This window comes from Schistocerca serialis, chromosome 3, assembly GCF_023864345.2.
Source record: "Schistocerca serialis cubense isolate TAMUIC-IGC-003099 chromosome 3, iqSchSeri2.2, whole genome shotgun sequence".
In the NCBI taxonomy this organism is placed as follows: Eukaryota; Metazoa; Arthropoda; class Insecta; order Orthoptera; family Acrididae; genus Schistocerca; species Schistocerca serialis.
Window position 1 is genome coordinate 161,271,617 of NC_064640.1, and position 20,547 is coordinate 161,292,163.

Below are 20,547 nucleotides of genomic sequence, written 5' to 3' on the forward strand. Positions count from 1 at the left end.
TCGCTGGAAGTCGCTGAAACAATTAAGGAGCGTTGGTGATCTCTACAGTGACATAAACTGCACCCTTCCTTGAAACACCACATAGCCTTTAAACAGCTCTTGCCCGTATTCACCAGCTTATCAAACAACGGAAGCAGGAGTGTTCGGACAGATGTGTGTCCACCATTGGGTGCCATATGTCACCTTCCCAAGTCTGGGCAAAGATCAAATGTTTTTGGGTACCAGACCCCAACAGGTGTTCCTGGTGTCAACATAAATGGCGTGCTATCTTCTGACGCAATCGCACTTGGCCGAGCACTAAGCTCAAGCCTCTGCGTCAGAGAACTACCCCCCCTCCCCTCCCTCCCCCTCCCGTCGCCTTTTGCCATTTACTACTACACGATACAGTGAATCCTATAATGCTCCATTTACAGAGTGGGAGCTCCTCAGTGCCGTTGCACATTGCCCTGACACAGATCGGGTCCACAGTCAGATGATTAAACATCTCTCATTGTACTACAAGGGAGATCTCCTAGTCATCTTCAACCGGATCTGGCACAATAATGTCTTTCCGTCACAATGGTGGGAGAGCACCACCATTCCGGTGCTCAAACCCGGTAAAAACCCACTTGATCTGGATACCTATTGGCCCATCAGCCTCATCAACCATCTTTGTAAGCTGCTGGAACATATTGTGTGTCGGCAGTTAGGTTGGGTCAGGTCCTAGAGTCATGTGGCCTGTTGGCTCCATGTCAGGGAAGCTTCCGCCAGGGTCGCTGTGCCACAAATAATCTTGTCCCCCTTAAGTCTGCTACCTGAACAGCCTTTTCCAGCAACATGCGCTCTCTTCTTCTCGCTCTTCTGCCCCAGGACTGGATGGTATCCACAAACAAATGTTGCTGCATTTATCATACCATAGTCTGCGTTACCTCCTTCGCCTTTATAATCGAATTTGGACCGACAGTACTTTTCCCAGATGATGGCGGGAAGCTATTGTCGTTCCTGTTCCGAAACCTGGAAAGGACAAACATCTCCCCTCTAGCTATCGCCCCATTTCTCTCACGAGTAGTGTCTGTAAGGTTATGAAGCGTATGGTGAATTACCGTTTGGCGTGGTGGCTGGAATCCCGCAGTCTTTTAACACCTGCCCAATGCAGATTCCGAAAGCATCGTTCTGCAGTTGACCATCTTGTTGCTCTCTCCACTTATATCATTAACAATTTTCTCCAGAAACGCCAAACAGTAGCAATATTTTTTGATCTGGAGAGAGCATACGATACCTGTTGGAGGACAGGCATCTTCCGCACACTGTTCTCTTGGGGCTTTCGAGGTCGGCTGCCCCTTTTTCTTCGCGAATTTATGGCAGAGCACACATTTAGGGTGCGGGTGAACACTACTCTCTCCCGTACTTTCTCCCAAGAAAACGGGGTACCCCAGGGCTCCGTGCTGAGTGTTATACTGTTTGCCATTGCCATCAATCCAATTATGGATTGTCTCCTTCCTGATGATGTCTCGGCCTCCCTCTTTGTGGACGATTTTGCGATCTACTACAGCTCTCAATGGACCAGCCTTCTTGAACGACGTCTTCAAGGATGTCTCGATCGCCTCCACTCTTGGAGCATCGAAACCGGATTCCGTTTTTCTCACAGTAAGACCTTTTGTGTTAATTTTTGGCGACGTAAGGAGTTTCTTCCTCCCTCCTTACATCTAGGTCCTGTCAACCTTCTGTTTTCAGACGTCGCTAAATTCTTGGGTCTAATGTTTGACAGAAAACTGTGCTGGTCCTCCCATGTTTCCTATCTTTCGGCTCGCTGTCTGCGATCCCTCAACACCCTCCGTGTCCTGAATGGTACCTCCTGGGGAGCGGACCGAGTGGTCCTTCTCCGCCTCTATTGCACCTTAGTGCGCTCGAAATTGGACTACGGAAGCATACTCTACTCCTCTGCTCGGCCGTCTATTCTTCGGCGTCTTGACTCTATCCGCCACCGTGGATTACGTTTAGTGTCCGGAGCTTTTTACACCAGCCCTGTGGAAAGCCTTTATGCTGAGACTGCTGAACCTCCGCTGTCCAATCGGCGAGCAGTCCTTCTGAGTCGTTATGCTAGCCATCTGTCTTCCATGCCTGCTAATCCAGCCCATGACATTTTTTTCGATGCCTCATTTGATGTAGGGTATGCAGGCCGCCCCTCCTCCCTACTACCACCGGGAGTCCGCTTCCGTCAACTGCTCCATTCTCTTTCCTTCCGCTTTCCTAAAACCTTCTTGACAACTTGGGGTACAGCACCGCCTTGGCTCCGTCCCCGGATCTGCCTGCTCCGTGACCTTTGTCGATTTCCCAAGGATGGTACCCCTTCACTTGTTTATCGTCGGGCATTTGCTGCTCTATGTGCACAAATGACGGACGCCACATTTATTTACACCGACAGCTCGAAAACATCTTTAGGTGTAGGGAGTGCCTATATTGTTGGCGACACCCCAAATCACTTTCGGCTTCCCGACCAGTGTTCGGTTTATACTGCGGAGCTTTACGCTGTTCTCCAGGCTGTCCACTACATCCGCCGCCATCAGCGGATACAGTACGTTATCTGCTCAGATTCTCTCAGCTCTCTCCTCAGTCTCCAAGCTCTTTCTCCTGTGCACCCTCTGGTCCACCGGATTCAGGACTGTCTGTGCTTGCTCCACCTGAGGGGCATCTCGGTGGCGTTCCTCTGGCTCCCGGGACACGTTGGTATCTGTGGAAATGAGGCGGCCGATATTGCAGCCAAGGCTGCAGTCTCCCTTCCTCGGCCAGCTATTCAATCAATTCCCTTCGCCGATCTACGGAGCGTTCTATGTTGACGTGTTGTTCATTTATGGCACACGCACTGGTCGACACTTACCCATAATAAATTGCGGGACATGAAAGCTCTTCCTTGTGCTTGGACCTCTTCTTCCCGAACTCGTCGTTGGGAGGAGGTAATTTTAACTAGACTCCGGATAGGGCACTGTCTTTTTAGCCATCGACATCTTTTAAGCGGCGATCCTCCCCCACTCTGTCCGCACTGCTCTCAGCTGTGGACGGTAAGACACCTTTTAATTGAGTGCCCCTATTTTAATCCGTTACGCTCCCGTCTACAGCTTTCGCCTGATATATCGTCGATTTTAGCAGATGACACGCGCTCAGCCGACCGCGTTCTCAAGTTTATTAGTGCCAGTGAAATGACGTCAGTCATTTGAAGCTTTTTTTGGGGACAACCAACCCCTTTCTGTAGTGGATTTTTAAGCCTTCCTTCTGCTTTTAGTTTCTCCAATTTTATGACTTTCGTTCCCATTGCTGCTGGTTTTCAATTTCGGCTTTTTACTGTTTCCTAAGTCACGGACCGGGCGCTAATGACCATAGCAGTTTTGCGCCCTAAAACCAAAACAAAAAAAAAAATAAAATAAAATAAAAAGTGTCCTGGTAGAAGCCAGAGCCCCTCCGTTGCAGGTTAGGCATGCACAACTGCTGGCCAGTTACTCTGCTCACGTTTGTAGTTCTCCTGCGCATCTGAATTACAGTCTCCTTTTCCCACCCACGGCAGTTCATCTCCTGCATCAGCAGCCTAGGTCAGGGCTACTTTCTCAACTGGAGTCCTTGCTTTTACCACCTATACTTGAGGTCCATCCACGTAAACTTCAATGGTGTACACCTGAGCCGTGGCTTCGCCTGGACCTTTCACATGGCGCTAAGGACTCACTTAACCCCGCAACTCTCCACTGCCACTTCCTCTCAATTCTTGACATGTACCAAAGCCATGAAGTGGTTTACACAGACGGCTCGACGGCTAATGGTCACGTCTGCTTCGCATATGTCCATGGAGGACATATTGAACAGCATTCCTTGCCCAATGGCTGCAGTGTTTTCACTACCAAGCTTATGGCTATATCCTGTGCTCTTGAGCACATTCATTCCTTTATTCCCTCGGGAGTTGTTTCTTCTGTGTACTGACTCCTTGAGCAGCCTACAAGCTATCAACCAGTGCTACCCTTGTCATCCTTTGGTAGCGACTATCCAGGTGTCCATCTATACCCTGAAATGGTGCAGTCATTCAGTGGTGTTTGTCTGGACCCCAGGCAACGAACTTGCTGACAGTCTGGCCAAACAGGCTACGCGGAAACTGCTTATGGAGATGGGCTTCTCTGCAGCTGACCTGTGTTCAGTACTATGCCGCAAGGTTTTGTGGCTTTGGGAGACAGAATGGCATAACCTCAGTATGCACAACAAACTGTGTACCATTGAGAAGACTGCGAATGTGTGAAAGACCTCCACATTGGCCTCTCGCAGGGACTCTGTGGTTTTCTCTCTGCTCCGCTTTTCCTACGCTTAGATTACACATGGCTACCTGCTGCGCTGTAATGACCCACCTCAGTGTCAGTGCGGTGCCTGGCTGACTATGGCCCATATCTTGGTGAGCTGTCCTTCTTTGGCTGCCCTGCTATGGACTCTTCAGTTACCGGACTTGTTGCCATTAATTTTAGCTGACAGTGCCTCATTGGCTAATTTAGTTTTATGTTTTATACGTGATGGTGGGTTTTATGATTCTGTAGAAGTTTTCACGCATTTCCATTGTCCCTTTGTGTTCTCCACTCTAATGTGTTTAGGCTGGATGTTTTAATGTGTCACAGAGTGGTTGGCTTTCCCTTTTTATTCTCATGGTCGGCCAGCCACGATCATCTGCTCTCTTGTTTTTATCCCTTCTACCTGTTTCTTGCTTCTATCTGTATTTTTCTTTTCCTGTTTTGTCCATAGCAGTGTTGGTTGTCCTCCTGTCATTCTTGTGGTTCTTCATTTCTCCTGTTATTGTGCTGCACACCTCCTTTCTTTTCTTCTTTCTCTTGTGTCATTATTTTACTGGATACAACGGACCGATGACCTCACAGTTTGGTCCCTTTGCCTTCTCCTTTAAACAAACCAATTTTGGGAAATGAGCTTACAAGTGCATTTAAGGATGCCTCCAGAGAAGAGATTGTGCCTCAATGTCATGTTGCCTTGCATGTTATACTTCATTGTTCCGGCACAAGATAATGCATTAGTGAGAGGATGAAGAGTTGAGAATAAGTAACAAAAATTTGAACAAATGAAATGCTAGATTGGAATATCAACAATGTAATGAAAAGATATGTTGCTACTCACAGTATAGATGGCATTTTGAGTTGCAGACAGGCACAACAAAAAGAGCTTTTGGCTAAAGCCTTTGTCAGAAAAGGAAATACACACAGATTAATTCACACAAGTAAGCACACCTCACGCACACATGACTGCTACCTCCAGCAGTTAGGATTGGAATGCAACTGTCATGAAGAATGGGAGCAGTAATCTGGAGAGGGTGGGGACGTGGTAGCAGGATACTGGTGGGGGGGGGAGAGAGATTGCTGTCTGGCAGTGGATGCAGGAATTAGACTGCCAACAGCTGAAGCATCTAGTGGCTGTGAGGCAGGGAAATCGATGGGGGGGAGCAAAGGAGTAGAGGAGCATGGAAGGGAAGTAGAAGACTGGTGGGTGCATTGACCGAAGATGACACTGCATGGCTGCCTTATGTACTTTTGGTCAGTGTTAAAATACCTAAATGTGAAACTGCCTGTTTAACTATTGTTTAGTTTTACTTTACTCTCCATAATGAAGCAGTATTAGTGAGCATTCAGGTTTGGCCGTATATATATATATATATATATATATATATATATATATATATATATATATATATATATATATATATATATATATATATATATATATATATATATATATATATATATATATATATATATATATATATATATATGCGTCCTTACTTAGTGTGTGATACTAAGCAAAGTTTTATGTATTGAAATCTTATTGTGAAGGCATGTGATTCAAATCCTTGTCCAGCCATCCTGTTTCAGATGTCGTGTTTTGACCTTAAATCAGTTCAGTAGGCAAATGCCAGATTGGTTTAGTAAACGGTTGGTCTTCCTTCTGCATCTGAGCTTGTGTTTAGTCTCTGATGACCTGAACATCAGTCATTTGTAATAAGTTCAGTAAGTACTGGAACTGAATATCAATTTTAAAAAATTCTTGGCATATTAGTGTTTCCAACCTTCATCACTTCTCTCTCTCCCTCCCCCCACCTCTCCCCCCCCACCTCTCCCCCCCACACCTCTCCCCCCCACACCTCTCCCCCCCACACCTCTCCCCCCCACACCTCTCCCCCCCACACCTCTCCCCCCCACACCTCTCCCCCCCACACCTCTCCCCCCCACACCTCTCCCCCCACACCTCTCCCCCCCACACCTCTCCCCCCACACCTCTCCCCCCACACCTCTCCCCCCCACACCTCTCCCCCCACACCTCTCCCCCCCACACCTCTCCCCCCACACCTCTCCCCCCCACACCTCCCCCCCCACACCTCTCCCCCCCCACACCTCTCCCCCCCACACCTCTCCCCCCCACACCTCTCCCCCCCACACCTCTCCCCCCCACACCTCTCCCCCCCACACCTCTCCCCCCCCACCTCTCCCCCCCCACACCTCTCCCCCCACACCTCTCCCCCCCACACCTCTCCCCCCCCACACCTCTCCCCCCCACACCTCTCCCCCCCACACCTCTCCCCCCCACACCTCTCCCCCCCACACCTCTCCCCCCCACACCTCTCCCCCCCACACCTCTCCCCCCCACACCTCTCCCCCCCACACCTCTCCCCCCCCACACCTCTCCCCCCCCACACCTCCCCCCCCCCCACACCTCTCCCCCCCCCACACCTCTCCCCCCCCCACCACCTCGCCCCCCCCCCACACCTCGCCCCCCCCCCCCCACACCTCGCCCCCCCCCCACACCTCGCCCCCCCCCCACACCTCGCCCCCCCCCACACCTCTCCCCCCCCCCCACACCTCTCCCCCCCCACACCTCTCCCCCCCCCACACCTCTCCCCCCCCCCACACCTCTCCCCCCCCACACCTCTCCCCCCCCCACACCTCTCCCCCCCCCCACACCTCTCCCCCCCCCACACCTCTCCCCCCCCCACACCTCGCCCCCCCCCACACCTCGCCCCCCCCCACACCTCGCCCCCCCCACACCTCGCCCCCCCCCACACACCTCGCCCCCCCCCACACACCTCGCCCCCCCCCACACACCTCGCCCCCCCCACACACCTCGCCCCCCCCACACCTCTCCCCCCCCACACCTCTCCCCCCCCACACCTCTCCCCCCCACACCTCTCCCCCCCACACCTCTCCCCCCCCACACCTCTCCCCCCCACACCTCTCCCCCCACACCTCTCCCCCCCACACCTCTCCCCCCCACACCTCTCCCCCCACACCTCTCCCCCACACCTCCCCCCCACACCTCCCCCCCACACCTCTCCCCCCCCCACACCTCTCCCCCCCCCACACCTCTCCCCCCCCCCACACCTCTCCCCCCCCCACACCTCTCCCCCCCCCACACCTCTCCCCCCCCACACCTCTCCCCCCCCACACCTCTCCCCCCCCACACCTCTCCCCCCCCACACCTCTCCCCCCCACACCTCTCCCCCCCACACCTCTCCCCCCCCCACACCTCTCCCCCCCACACCTCTCCCCCCCACACCTCTCCCCCCCACACCTCTCCCCCCCACACCTCTCCCCCCCACACCTCTCCCCCCCACACCTCTCCCCCCCACACCTCTCCCCCCCACACCTCTCCCCCCCACACCTCTCCCCCCCACACCTCTCCCCCCACACCTCTCCCCCCCACACCTCTCCCCCCCACACCTCTCCCCCCCACACCTCTCCCCCCACATCTCTCCCCCCCCACACCACTCCCCCCACACCTCTCCCCCCCCCACACCTCTCCCCCCCCCACACCTCTCCCCCCCCCACACCTCTCCCCCCCCCACACCACTCCCCCCCCCCACACCTCTCCCCCCCCCACATCTCTCCCCCCCCCCCACATCTCTCCCCCCCCCACACCTCTCCCCCCCCCCCCCACATCTCTCCCCCCCACACCTCTCCCCCCCCCCCCCCACCTCTCCCCCCCCCCCACCTCTCCCCCCCCCCCACACCTCTCCCCCCCCACCTCTCCCCCCCCCCCCACACCTCTCCCCCCCCCCCCCACACCTCTCCCCCCCCCCACACCTCTCCCCCCCACACCTCTCCCCCCCACACCTCTCCCCCCCACACCTCTCCCCCCCACACCTCTCCCCCCCACACCTCTCCCCCCCCACCTCTCTCCCCCCCCACCTCTCTCTCCCCCCCACCTCTCTCTCCCCCCCACCTCTCTCTCCCCCCACCCCACCTCTCTCCCCCCCCCCCACCTCTCTCTCCCCCCCCCCCCCACCTCTCTCTCCCCCCACCTCTCTCTCTCTCCCCCCCACCTCTCTCCCCCCCCCCACCTCTCTCTCTCTCCCCCCCACCTCTCTCTCTCCCCCCCCACCTCTCTCCCCCCCCCACCTCTCTCTCCCCCCCACCTCTCTCTCCCCCCCATCTGCACCCCCCCGCCACATCTCACTCTCTCACACACAATTATTTTGATAATTTACAATAGTAGATAACTCATTACAATAATGATCATCTGTAAATGAATGCTTAAAATATTCTAACACCCTTTTAACACCACACACACAAAGTGAAGAGAATATCTTCAACTAATACACATGATGGACAACACAATATAAAAAATCCAACATGATTCTCAAATTCTTGTGGGCAATCATGTAAATATCATGTATTGTACCATGTTTTCTTCCTTAAAAGTGAAATTGTGCTAAAACAAAAAATACGTAGTGTTTCTTTGACGTGTCTGCATACCTGCCTAGTTTCATCAGGATGGTTTATTTACACCTGGGAATGTTCCCTTGTTAGTCACATATTATGCATTTCAACATAAACTGATCTGCAAGACACTTAAGAGTATGTGAATGTTTTGCTGCATTTAACCATGTTGAAATTGGAATTTTTCTAATTTCAGGTGTACAGTTGAATACAGTCAACTGGAACCCTTGCCAAAAAATGAAAGGCCTCCATTGCCTCAACCAACTCGCCGAATTCGTGTAAGAAATGTTTTGCAGAAATTAGCATTAAATGCTGCTTACGATTTTGGTATGTATACTTCATAACCCTGTTATTGAACATGTAGTTGATGTAAATTAGCAAAAGAGAGATTGAAGTTTAACCTGCAAAAAGTAATACGTAAAAGTCTGTCTCTAAACTACAAAGTAACTGTGCTGTGGCTAGTGATACATTAATGTTTTTAATTATTATTATTTATTTATTTATTTATTTATTTACAGTTAACAGCATGTACATGGTCTCATAGGAAGAATGGCAGGAATATGACAGGAATGATCATTCAAAGCAAGAAAAAGTCTAGTAAAAATGGGCTCCAAAATGCATACGTTAAGAGCTGTGTGTCTTGTTTATCTGTGCTACTGAGAAACACCTCTTCTGCTGAACAACTGTCCTTATAGTTCTTACAGTTACATTATTCATTTTAGAACCAATTTTTAATACACTTTTATGAATCAAATGATTGTCACTCTCATATCCCTATCTACTGACCATTCCTCCAGGGACACACTGTAGACACTTGGAAAAATGCGACATGATGATGCCTTGTAATACTTATTTATAATAACTGGTTTGTCACAGCCATCCTCTAGGTAGCTTTGCAATGACAAAACGGAAGAAAATGCAGAAGATCACCAACATAGAATAAAAGATCCAATAAAATTATACAGTTAGTTTCAAACACTTCTGAAAGAATACAAATTATAAGTCAACACTAAAGATAATGTAAAGAGCTTCATACATTAGTCATCCATCAATTGCATTTATAATCTACGTAACAAGGGGGGCGATAAGGCCAGCCAGTGTTGCAGTCGATACTGGAAGTGAAAATGCCTTTATACGCACTTTTGTGCTTACATATTTTTGTTTACTTCAGTAAGGTCTTATTATGCATTATAAGTTTTAGTCCACTTGAATTGTAAATGTGCTTCTTAAGTCTTGCTCTGTTTACCTGAAGTACATTTGAACCTTGTAAACTCATTATGTTCTCTTGATTTTGTTGCTTATCACATGCCACAGTTTGAGCCACATTACTTTACCATTGTGCGTATGGAGTAATCATGTTCACTCCCATTATTAACTAAAATACTGGTTGCCCTTTCAGACCTTCTTCCCTTCACCTGCCCGCTCCCCAATTGTTAAGTAGATTAGGAAACTAACTGACAAAATATTTCATTCTCTGTTAAGCTGTTTTGGAGTATATACATAACAATCATTTACGCTTCCAGAATTGACGGCAGTAGTGGCTCCCTTTTCACTCCTCCATTCTGTTTTGTTTATGTAGATTAGGAAACTGATTGATGTATGACTGAACTATTCAGCTCCATATGTTATCTTGATGTTTTGGCCTATGATTTGTATTCTCTCATAAATATTTGAAACTAACTGTTTAATTTTATAGGACATTGTATTCTATTTTGGAGGTACATTGTGTTTTCTTCTGCTTTGTTGTTATGCCATTGCCTGGAGGGTGGTCAGGGACAGAAACAGGCTTTGATGATGATGGACACCTCATGTTCTGTTATTACCAAGCAACAAACTTAGGAACCAACACAACTGGATACAGATCACAAGTATACACAACATTTATTACCAGATACCCAGAATTAAAATTTTTAACAGAACAACTACTAGCTGATCAGATCTGTGTAATAATCAAAAATAACAGGATACCCCAGTCAGAATTAGAAAACATCAAACAACAATTACAACAAATACTGGAACAAAATAATGCGCAATCAGAAGAAGAAGAAAAATAATCCGGTAATAGACTCAAACATCCCAGAGCAAACAAACAAAGAGCAACATGCATAAATTAAACAATCAGAGGAAAACGAAATCTTAAGACAGCCACCAGAACAAGCACAAACAGAACACGAAGTGACACATGTTACATATAGAAGAAAAATTCCAGCCGACATATATAGAATAAAAGAGACAAATACAGACATTAGACCATTCTTACATAGACCACCAAATAACCCACAAGTCGAAACAACAACTACTATCAACACAATCATACACCAACAAAATAAATGAAAATACAACTATCAAAGAGTTAAAGCTACTGGTTTATATAGGAGCACTCAGTACACTAAATATACACGCTAGGCAGAGATCAGAACCAACCAACCAACACGCAGAAGAAACCCACAAAACCAGCATGGCAACACAGGATACAGATCAAAATAGAAAAACTGAGAAAAGACATCAGACAGCTAACACAATTTATAAGAAATGAAATATCGGACAAAAAACGAAAAAGGTTAGGTAAAATCTCACAACAAGGAGTGATAGAGCAATTAGATGGAAAGAAGCAGAAATTACAAGCATTGGCCAAACGACTTAGAAGATACAAAAAAAGTGAAAATAGATGGAAACAAAACCAAACATTCAACACAAACCAAAAGAAATTTTACCAGACAATAGATAACACACACATTAAAATAGACAATCCACCAAACATAACAGACATGGAACACTTCTGGAGCAACATATGGTCAAACCCGGTACAACATAACATACATGCACGGTGGATACAAGCAGAAACAGACACATACAAGATGAAACCGCAAATGCCTGAAGTGGTAATTTTGCAACATGAAGTCACCCGAGCAATTAATTCTACTCACAATTGGAAAGCCCCTGGAAAAGATAAAATAGCAGATTTCTGGCTAAAGAAATTCACCTCAACACATTCACATCTAACTACATTATTTAACAGTTACATTGCAGACCCATACACATTCCCTGATACACTTACACATGGAATAACCTATCTGAAACCTAAAGATCAAGCAGACACAGCTAAATATCGCCCCATAACATGCCTACCAACAATATACAAAATATTAACTTCAGTCATTACACAGAAATTAATGACACATACAACACAGAACAAAATTATAAATGAAGAACAAAAAGGCTGCTGCAAAGGAGCATGAGGATGTAAAGAGCAACTGATAATAGAGTCAGAGGTGACATATCAAGCTAAAACTAAACATAGGTTGCTGCACTACGCATACATTTATTACCAAAAAGCGTTTGATAGTGTACCCCACTCATGGTTACTACAGATATTGGAAATATACGAAGTAGATCCTAAATTAATACAGTTCCTAAACATAGTAATGAAAAATTGGTAAACCACACTTAATATCCAAACAAATTCAAATAATATTACATCACAGCCAATACAGATAAAACGTGGAATATACCAAGGTGACTCATTAAGTCCTTTCTGGTTCTGCCTTGCTCTGAACCCACTATGCAACACGCTAAATAATACAAATTATGGATGCAATATTACTGGAACATACCCACACAAAATCACACATTTGCTATACATGGATGATCTAAAACTACTGGCAGCAACAAATCAACTCAACCAATTACTAAAAATAACAGAAGTATTCCGCAATGATAATAAATATGGCTTTTGGAACAAGCAAATGTAAGAAAAATAGCATAGTCAAGGGAAAACACGAAGATTACATATTGGATAACCACAGCGACTGCATAGAAGCGATGGATAAAACAGATGCCTATAAATATCTAGGATACAGACAAAAAATAGGAATAGATAATACATATATTAAAGTAGAACTAAAAGGAAAAATATAGACAAAATTGACAGCAAGAAACAAGACAAAAGTTATAAATACTTATGCTATACCAATATTGACCTACTCATTTGGAGTACTGAAATGGAGTAACACAGACCTAGAAGCACTCAATACACTTACACGATCACAATGCCACAAATATAGAATAAATCACATGCATTCAGGAACAGAAAGATTCACATTAAGCAGAAAGGAAGGAGGAAGGGGGTTTATTGACATAAATAACCTACGTTATGGACAGGTAGACAATTTAAGAAAATTCTTTCTAGAACGAGCAGAAACTAGCAAAATACATAGAGCAATCACTCGTATAAATACATCAGCTACACCACTGCAATTTCATAACCACTTCTACAACCCTTTAGATCACATAACATCAACAGATACGAAGAAAGTAAATTGGAAAGAGAAAACACTACGTGGCAAGCACCCGTATCATCTAACACAGCCACACATCGATCAAGACGCATCCAACACATGGCTAAGAAAAGGCAATATATACAGTGAGACAGAAGGATTCATGATCACAATACAGGATCAAACAATAAACACCAGATATTACAGCAAGCATATTATTAAAGATCCCAATACCACAACAGATAAAGGCAGACTTTGCAAACAACTAATAGAAACAGTAGATCACATCACAAGCGGATGTACAATACTAGCAAATACAGAATACACCAGAAGACATGACAATGTAGCAAAAATAATACATCAACAACTTGCCATACAACGTAAACTAATAAAACAACATGTTCCCACATAAAAGTATGCACCACAAAATGTACTAGGGAATGATGAATACAAATTATACTGGAACAGAACCATTATAACTGATAAAACACCACCACATAACAAACCTGACATCATACTCACCAATAAAAGGAAGAAATTAACACAACTAATCGAAATATCCATACCCAATACAACAAATATACAGAAGAAAACGGGAGAAAAAATTGAAAAATACATCCAACTGGCTGAGGAAGTCAAGGACATGTGGTATCAGGATAAAGCTGAAATTATACCGATTATACTATCAACTATAGGAGTGATACCACACAATATCCACCGGTACATCAAAGCAATACAGCTACATCCAAATGTATATATACAACTACAGAAATCTGTAATTATTGATACTTGTTCGATTACCCGAAAGTTCCTAAATGCAATGTAACATATACCGTACAGTTAAAAGGAAGTCACGCTTGATCAAGGTCCACGTCACTTTCCATTTTTAACCAGGCATAATGTCTGAGAAAGGAAAGAAATAATAATAATAAAAAAGAGTATTTAGAGACAGCACTGTGTGATGCATTTTTTCCAAGTACTAATACAGTAAGCTACTTACACTAATGTTTTAATGCCAGTTCGTATGTAGAAATAAAGATTAACAACACTTTATAGTAGTTTAATTTTCACACTTTAAGTTGTTTTGTCAATAATATCTCGAACATGAGTGGAAAGCCTATTTAAACTGAAAAGATGGCTAGTGTAGGTACAATGAACTCGGTGGTTCCTACATTGAGTAACCTACATGTCTCTAACAGATAACTAACCACAGTTGCAATCTAGATCACATTTTCCAAGAGGATATCAATAGATGGAACGTGAGAATCTGATAAAGGGACCACATTTGATAGTAACATGATGTCTGATATATTGATGATCTATGACTCAATTGGAGTGAGGCATAAAGATCGCTATCAGCAAATATACATTTATAGTAGCAAGTTGTAGTAGGAATGTAGTCAACAGATAAACAGAGGAATGAAGACTCCAATCAAATGCCATCAGTTTTCACAAAGCACTAATGCCCCACTAACTTCATCTATTCTTCAGTTCCTGAGTGAGTTTGCTGTCAAAACACTGTAATCTATTCTCTTGTTAAGACTTTGAGGACTGTGCAGCTGTGGTACTGCTACTGAGCATAATTTTTCTGAACTTTATGTAGGTGGTTTTACCACACAGAATTTCAGTTTATTGCATTTGAAAGTGGGCCTTTTTCTGTCAAATACTGCTAAGAAACATAGACTAAATTAGTAACATTTTTTTTATACTATTGAAATAAAAATATTTTTGCTTCACAACAAAAAAAATTAACCTTTATTCCCTATGTGGGGATAGGATTAGAAGTTGTTGATACTAAAACTAAAACTCTTTCAGAATATGTTTTTTTTTAATTGAAAATTACTTAGTTACATATGGTTTAGTTCGAAAAATTTTGACGCATTTTGGAAAACAAAGCTGTACATCACATTCTTCACAATAGTGCCAGGTATCCATCCTTGACACTTTCCCAGAGCTCACCTAGCTCCATTTTACACAAACTTTCCATCTCCTCTGAGGCAGTTTTTGACGTTCCTGTTGCAGAAATACCATTAGGAAAAGTCTTCCACTGAGTCTGTTTATAGGTGAACTATATTGTCAGGCCCCCTTTGTTCTCCAGTAATGAATTTGAAAATATTTGGCAGTAGATGTAGACAGTGTATGTAAAACACATGAATTTACGATAATCATCATTAAAATGTGAAAAAAACCTGCCTTCCGCCACTTCGCTTCCTCTCAAAAAGGTAGTAGTTTCACAGCTTGTTGCTAAGGTGCACACCAGTCTTGTTTCTTATTATAATCCAAGCTACAGTCATGCTTAATCTCCTGTCAGTCTTAATTTTGTTCTAACATTGATGCTGGATGCTCTCACTTTATATCTCATCATCAAAATAAATACCGGTACATCTCTAGTGTGTCTACATTTCACTAGTTCATTTCTCCAGCATCTGGGCAACTAGATATTTTGTGGGTTGTTGTTGGTTTCTCTCTCTCTCTCTCTCGTACTGTACCCCTCTGCCTTAGATCAGGGCTAGAGTAAAATGAGACATGTTTAGAGTATGGCCTTTACCATGGAAACTTTCACTCAATCTGTTTACTATATGCCAGATGTTATTAGCATCTGTCTTACTGCCAGATATAAAATTTTAAAAAATGTTCCATATTTGTTAGTCTCATTTTTCATTTAGGTCTCAAAACTAGATCTGCACAAAAAGGGTGAACACCTTCGGCTATAGTGAAATTTTGTCATGATTTGACACTCTTTCACTTTTTGTCGTGAATCCATCAAAGGTGGGTCTTACCTTGTGAACGGGATCATACCCGTCTTGATATTTTGAAATAAGTTGCATTACTTACTCAATGTAACAATCTCTCGGTAGACACTTTGTGGCAAAGGAGATCTGTAACGCAGAATTGGTAGACTAGTAGTCAGTCAATTTCAGTTTTCTAATGATGTGCACATGAGAAACCACTTTCACAGTTTGTCAGGTTTCACAGTGCTTGAATTGACGGAGGCTTCAGTTTAGCTTTTTCAGTTAGCTTGCAATTGTTGTTCTATCATAGAAGTTGGTTTCTTGTTTTGCCATCTTCAGCAATTCATCAAAAAAGCAGGTGAAACAATAAAACACACAATAGTTCTGATCAATCTGAATTTGAAACCCGCATGATTCTTCAATAACTGGAATCTGTGAAGTGGTAGTGTCATCCATCTGTCCACCACCTAGTTGAAAGAGGCAGACTGTTGAGTTCAAACAGGGGGATCTCTGATACAGCAGTGACATCAGTGGTTTAATGTTGAGGGCTTACTGAAACTTCATCAGAAATGTCTTCTTCATCTATAATGTATATTGTAAAAATTAGCTTTCTGTTATACAATAAACAATACGTACACTAAGAGAAAAAATGTAATGAAACTAATTAGCTCACCATCACAGGGTTCAAAATTGGAAATTTCTTCATGTAGCTCTGAACCATTATTGTTCAACAAAAACTCTTTATTTCCTGATCACATGAGGAAATCTTGGAAATAAATACAAAAGCATGCAGCAGGCAACATTTAAGGCCATTTGCACTGTGTGTGACCTTGTGAGGTGAGGTGAGGTGCAGTGCAGTGCAGTGCATGGCAACCAGGCAGACTTGAATGCTGCAAACCAAGTAACATAAAGTCTGAATACATTCACAAAGCTAAGAAATGGCAAACATCGGAGCTAAATTGCTCATCTCCAGCACTAAGACTGAACCTCCTTAGTGACATTAGATGCTTTTGTTTTTGTATGCACAAATTAGCCCACGTAGGCTTCAGTCATTTTGAAACAAGCTGCAATAGGTTAAGAAAAAGAAAAAGAAACACTACAGGTTGTAAAAGATGTTTGGAGATCTGTGCATCCAATTAAAGACTGAATGCTCAATTCAGTGCCTTAGCATGTGCTCTAGTGGCTAGCATTGCTGCCTCTGGATCACGGGGTCCCGGGATCCACTCCCAGCGGGGTCGGGGATTTTCTCTGCCCAGGGCCTGGATGTTCATGTTGTCCTCTTCATTTCATCATCATTCAACTACGCAGGAGGACTGGACACTGAAACGATCGGGAATTTGTATGGGTACTGATAACCCTGCAATTGAGCACACCACAAACTAAATACCGTCTTCGTCTTCATCATTATCATTATTGTCTTATATCAGGATTATGCATGTGGTGTAATATACTGAGGTGACGAGTAATGGGATAATGATATGCATATCTGCAGATGGTGGTAGTATCGTGAACACATTGGCACAGCTGTCATTTGTACTCGGATGATTCTTGTGAAAAGATTTCCGATGTGATTATGGCTGCATGACAAGAGTTAACAGACTTCAAATGCAGAATGGTAGTTGGAGTTTGATGCGTGAGACATACGATAGGGGATTCAATATTTGGGGATCCACAGTATAAAGAATGTGCCGAGAATACGAAATTTCAGGCATTACCTCTCACCACAGAAAACGCAGTGGCCAGTGGCCTTCACTTAACAACAGAGAGCAGTGGTGCTTGCGTGGAGTTGTCAGTGCTAACAGACAAGCAACACTACGTGAAATAACCATAGAAATCAATGTGATAATTAGGACAGATGTATCGAATAGGACAGTGTGGTGAAATTTGGTGTTAATTGGCTATAGAATCGTACAATAGACCTACCTGAGTGCCTTTGCTAACAGCAAGAGATCGCCTGCAGAGTTCTTCTTGGGCTCGTGACCATATCAGTTGGACCCCAGACAACTGGAGAACAGTGGCCTGGTCAGCAGAGTCCTGATTTTGGTTGGTAAGAGCTGATGTTAGGGTTTAACTGCAGCACAGACCCCACCAAGCCGTGGATGCAAATTGTGAACAAGGCACTGTGCAAGCTAGTGGTGGCTCCATAATGGTGTGGACTGTGTTTGCATGAAATGGGCTGGTTCCTCTGCTCCAACTGAATAGATCATTGACTGGAAATGGTTATGTCCAGTTACCTGGAGACCATTTGCAGTCATTCATGGACTTTACATTCTCAAACAACAATGGAATTTTTATGGATGACTACGCGCCATGTCACCAGGCTAATATTATTCGCGATTGGTTTGACGAATAATCTGGAGAGTGTGAGCTGATGAATTGGCCACCCAAATCGTCCGAAATGAATCCCATCGAACGTTTATGAGACATAATCACAAGGTCAGTTCTTGCACAATGTCCTGTACTGGCAACATTTCACACCTATGTACAGCTATAGAGCACCATGGTTCACTATTTCTGCAAGGCCTTGCAATGACTTGTTGAGTCCATGCCACACAGTTGCTGCACTACACTGGGCAAAAGGAGTTCCAGCATGATATTGGGTGGTATCCCATGACTTTTTTCACCTCATTGTTTATCCACTTCCAATTCACATGATAACAATACATGGAACAATTAGTTAAAATTTAACACAAGTTATTGCAAATAAACACTCCATGTTCATTAAAATAGCCAAAATATGCAGATGAGCAAGCATGCTACCTCTCCTATCCAAATGGTAAACATTGCCAATTTTTCATGGCAACAAAAGAATTTTACATCCGCTACCCCCCCCCCCCCCCCCCCCCCAAATACCTCATCAACCTCATATTCTAATCTCACTACACTTTTGTCAGGAGACCTTTTATACCTCTAGACTATTAAAAAATAAGTCGCCCTTAAAATTATGAAAACAATAAATGCACCTGTCCTCCAGATTTCTTCAGTAAACATTTCCAAATGCAATGAAATTTTTTAAAAAATCAAGCTGCATGTAAATAAGACAATTGTTAATCATTATCCATACCCACTCCATCAATGCTCAAGTATTTCAACAACTACTCAGCTTTTATACGCTGTCAAATGATAAATGTTTCTCTGACATAACAATATCTTTGACTGAGGATAAATTAATCTACAGCCGTTGGGTTGAGGTATTCCACTATTTCAAAAGAGCCATGACAAAGTTTGAAAAAAATATTCATGTCTTTATCCAAGCTGCTTGACTTTAGTTATATAGCTAATACTATGTCCCCAATATAAAAATAAATCTTTTATCTTCTTGTTACGTGTTTCTTTCTCTTTGCAGCACTTTCCTTCATTGTTTGCATAACCAGCCCCTATCTTTCCCAGATGGAAATGCTGGATACTCTGCTACAACGTTTCCAGAGGCTGTGTATTAAATTGCATCACATGCAGTTAATTTATTAACTGCTTTCATAGCACAAAATCTGAAGCCATAACAAAAATTGCTACTGAAGTGGATAAGGTTTGTGTATCTATGGCTTTATGTTCAAAATACATTCAAAATTCTGAACCTTCCATGGAGTGTCAGAGAATAAATCACAATATTTCTCTAACAGTGTTGCTCCTTCTTTGTTTTATTCCTTCAGCCCCTTTAATCCTCATATTAACTGCACAAGCTGTCTTTTCTTCACATAACTCAGGCTGATCCCACTACCCATAGTTGTCAGCAGACTGTTAGCACAGTTTAAATGAAGTCACAATTTTTTCCTAATAAGACTTTGTCAAATGTAATTTTTACACTGTTTTCTCGTACTGTAAATTCAGAGTTGCTTGTTCCGCTAAGCTCAAATTGAGGTGTATATAGTGCATGTGGCATGGCACAGCGCTACGTGCATTTTTGTAACTTCACAGGTTTGACTAGAACCATGCAAATTGGGATGCGACACAACACATGCCTGCAGCGTGTCACGCGGCATTGTGGTTGTGGCACAGTATCTCGCAACACATGAGCACTTTGGGATGGCGAGGTGGGGAGTGGAAAGGCAGTCCTGCTATATGCTCACTTCAGCATGTTTCATTAGTACATAATAGTTTTCAGTACATATATCTGTATAGTTTTTTTGTTTTGTGTATTCTTTTGTCAAAAGCAATGCGCAGTTCAATAACTGATGAGCCATTAGCCACTGGGGTAATATCTTCTGCCTCCACAAAGTTTTCAGATCATTAGAAGGGACAGATGATTCATCGTGAGGGTAGTGAATAAGTAAGTAAGGAATATTATAAAACTATGTGATCTAGAAACAAGGCAGGAAAGTAAAACAAGGTTATCAACTTGCAGCCTGTTAAGCTGACGTATCTCTAAGATTTGTTACAAAAAGTGGAAAAGGCGTAATTTCCACAGGTATGACCCCCTTAGTCATCCTTGTAAAAAGCGTCAAAGATCTGAAGTACCTACGTTTTCTTATCATTACTTGAATATGGATGTAATAAGAGTCATTATATTATGTACACATGGACATCACATTTCCACTGGAGACTAGCACTCACAAATAACAATATTTTAATTGGCTCGTCGTGACGAGAAAAAGCATTTCAGTGGTTGCTTACACACTGAGCCTCAATAAACTAATTATACAACAAATGTTTTTTATTTCAGTCTTTGATCACAATATTAATTCTTCACACGATGACTGGTTTCAGTCCGTAATGACCATCCTCAGAATTGTGATCAATGACTGAAGTAAACATTTGACAGTGTTGGATCACTGTTTGTATACGTGACCATGTCACAGTTGGTGTAATTAACACAACAGG

At 44.0% G+C, this 20,547-nt stretch overlaps 1 protein-coding gene across 1 annotated transcript in view; it reads left to right on the forward strand.

The window, feature by feature from the left end:
* LOC126470727 (protein ovarian tumor locus-like) overlaps positions 1-20,547 on the forward strand; it is a 257,945-nt gene that overhangs the window by 229,084 nt on the left and 8,314 nt on the right. The window contains exon 9 of the mRNA XM_050098731.1: positions 8,917-9,047. Coding sequence (XP_049954688.1) covers positions 8,917-9,047 — 131 coding nt within the window. The remainder of the gene's footprint in view (positions 1-8,916; positions 9,048-20,547) is intronic.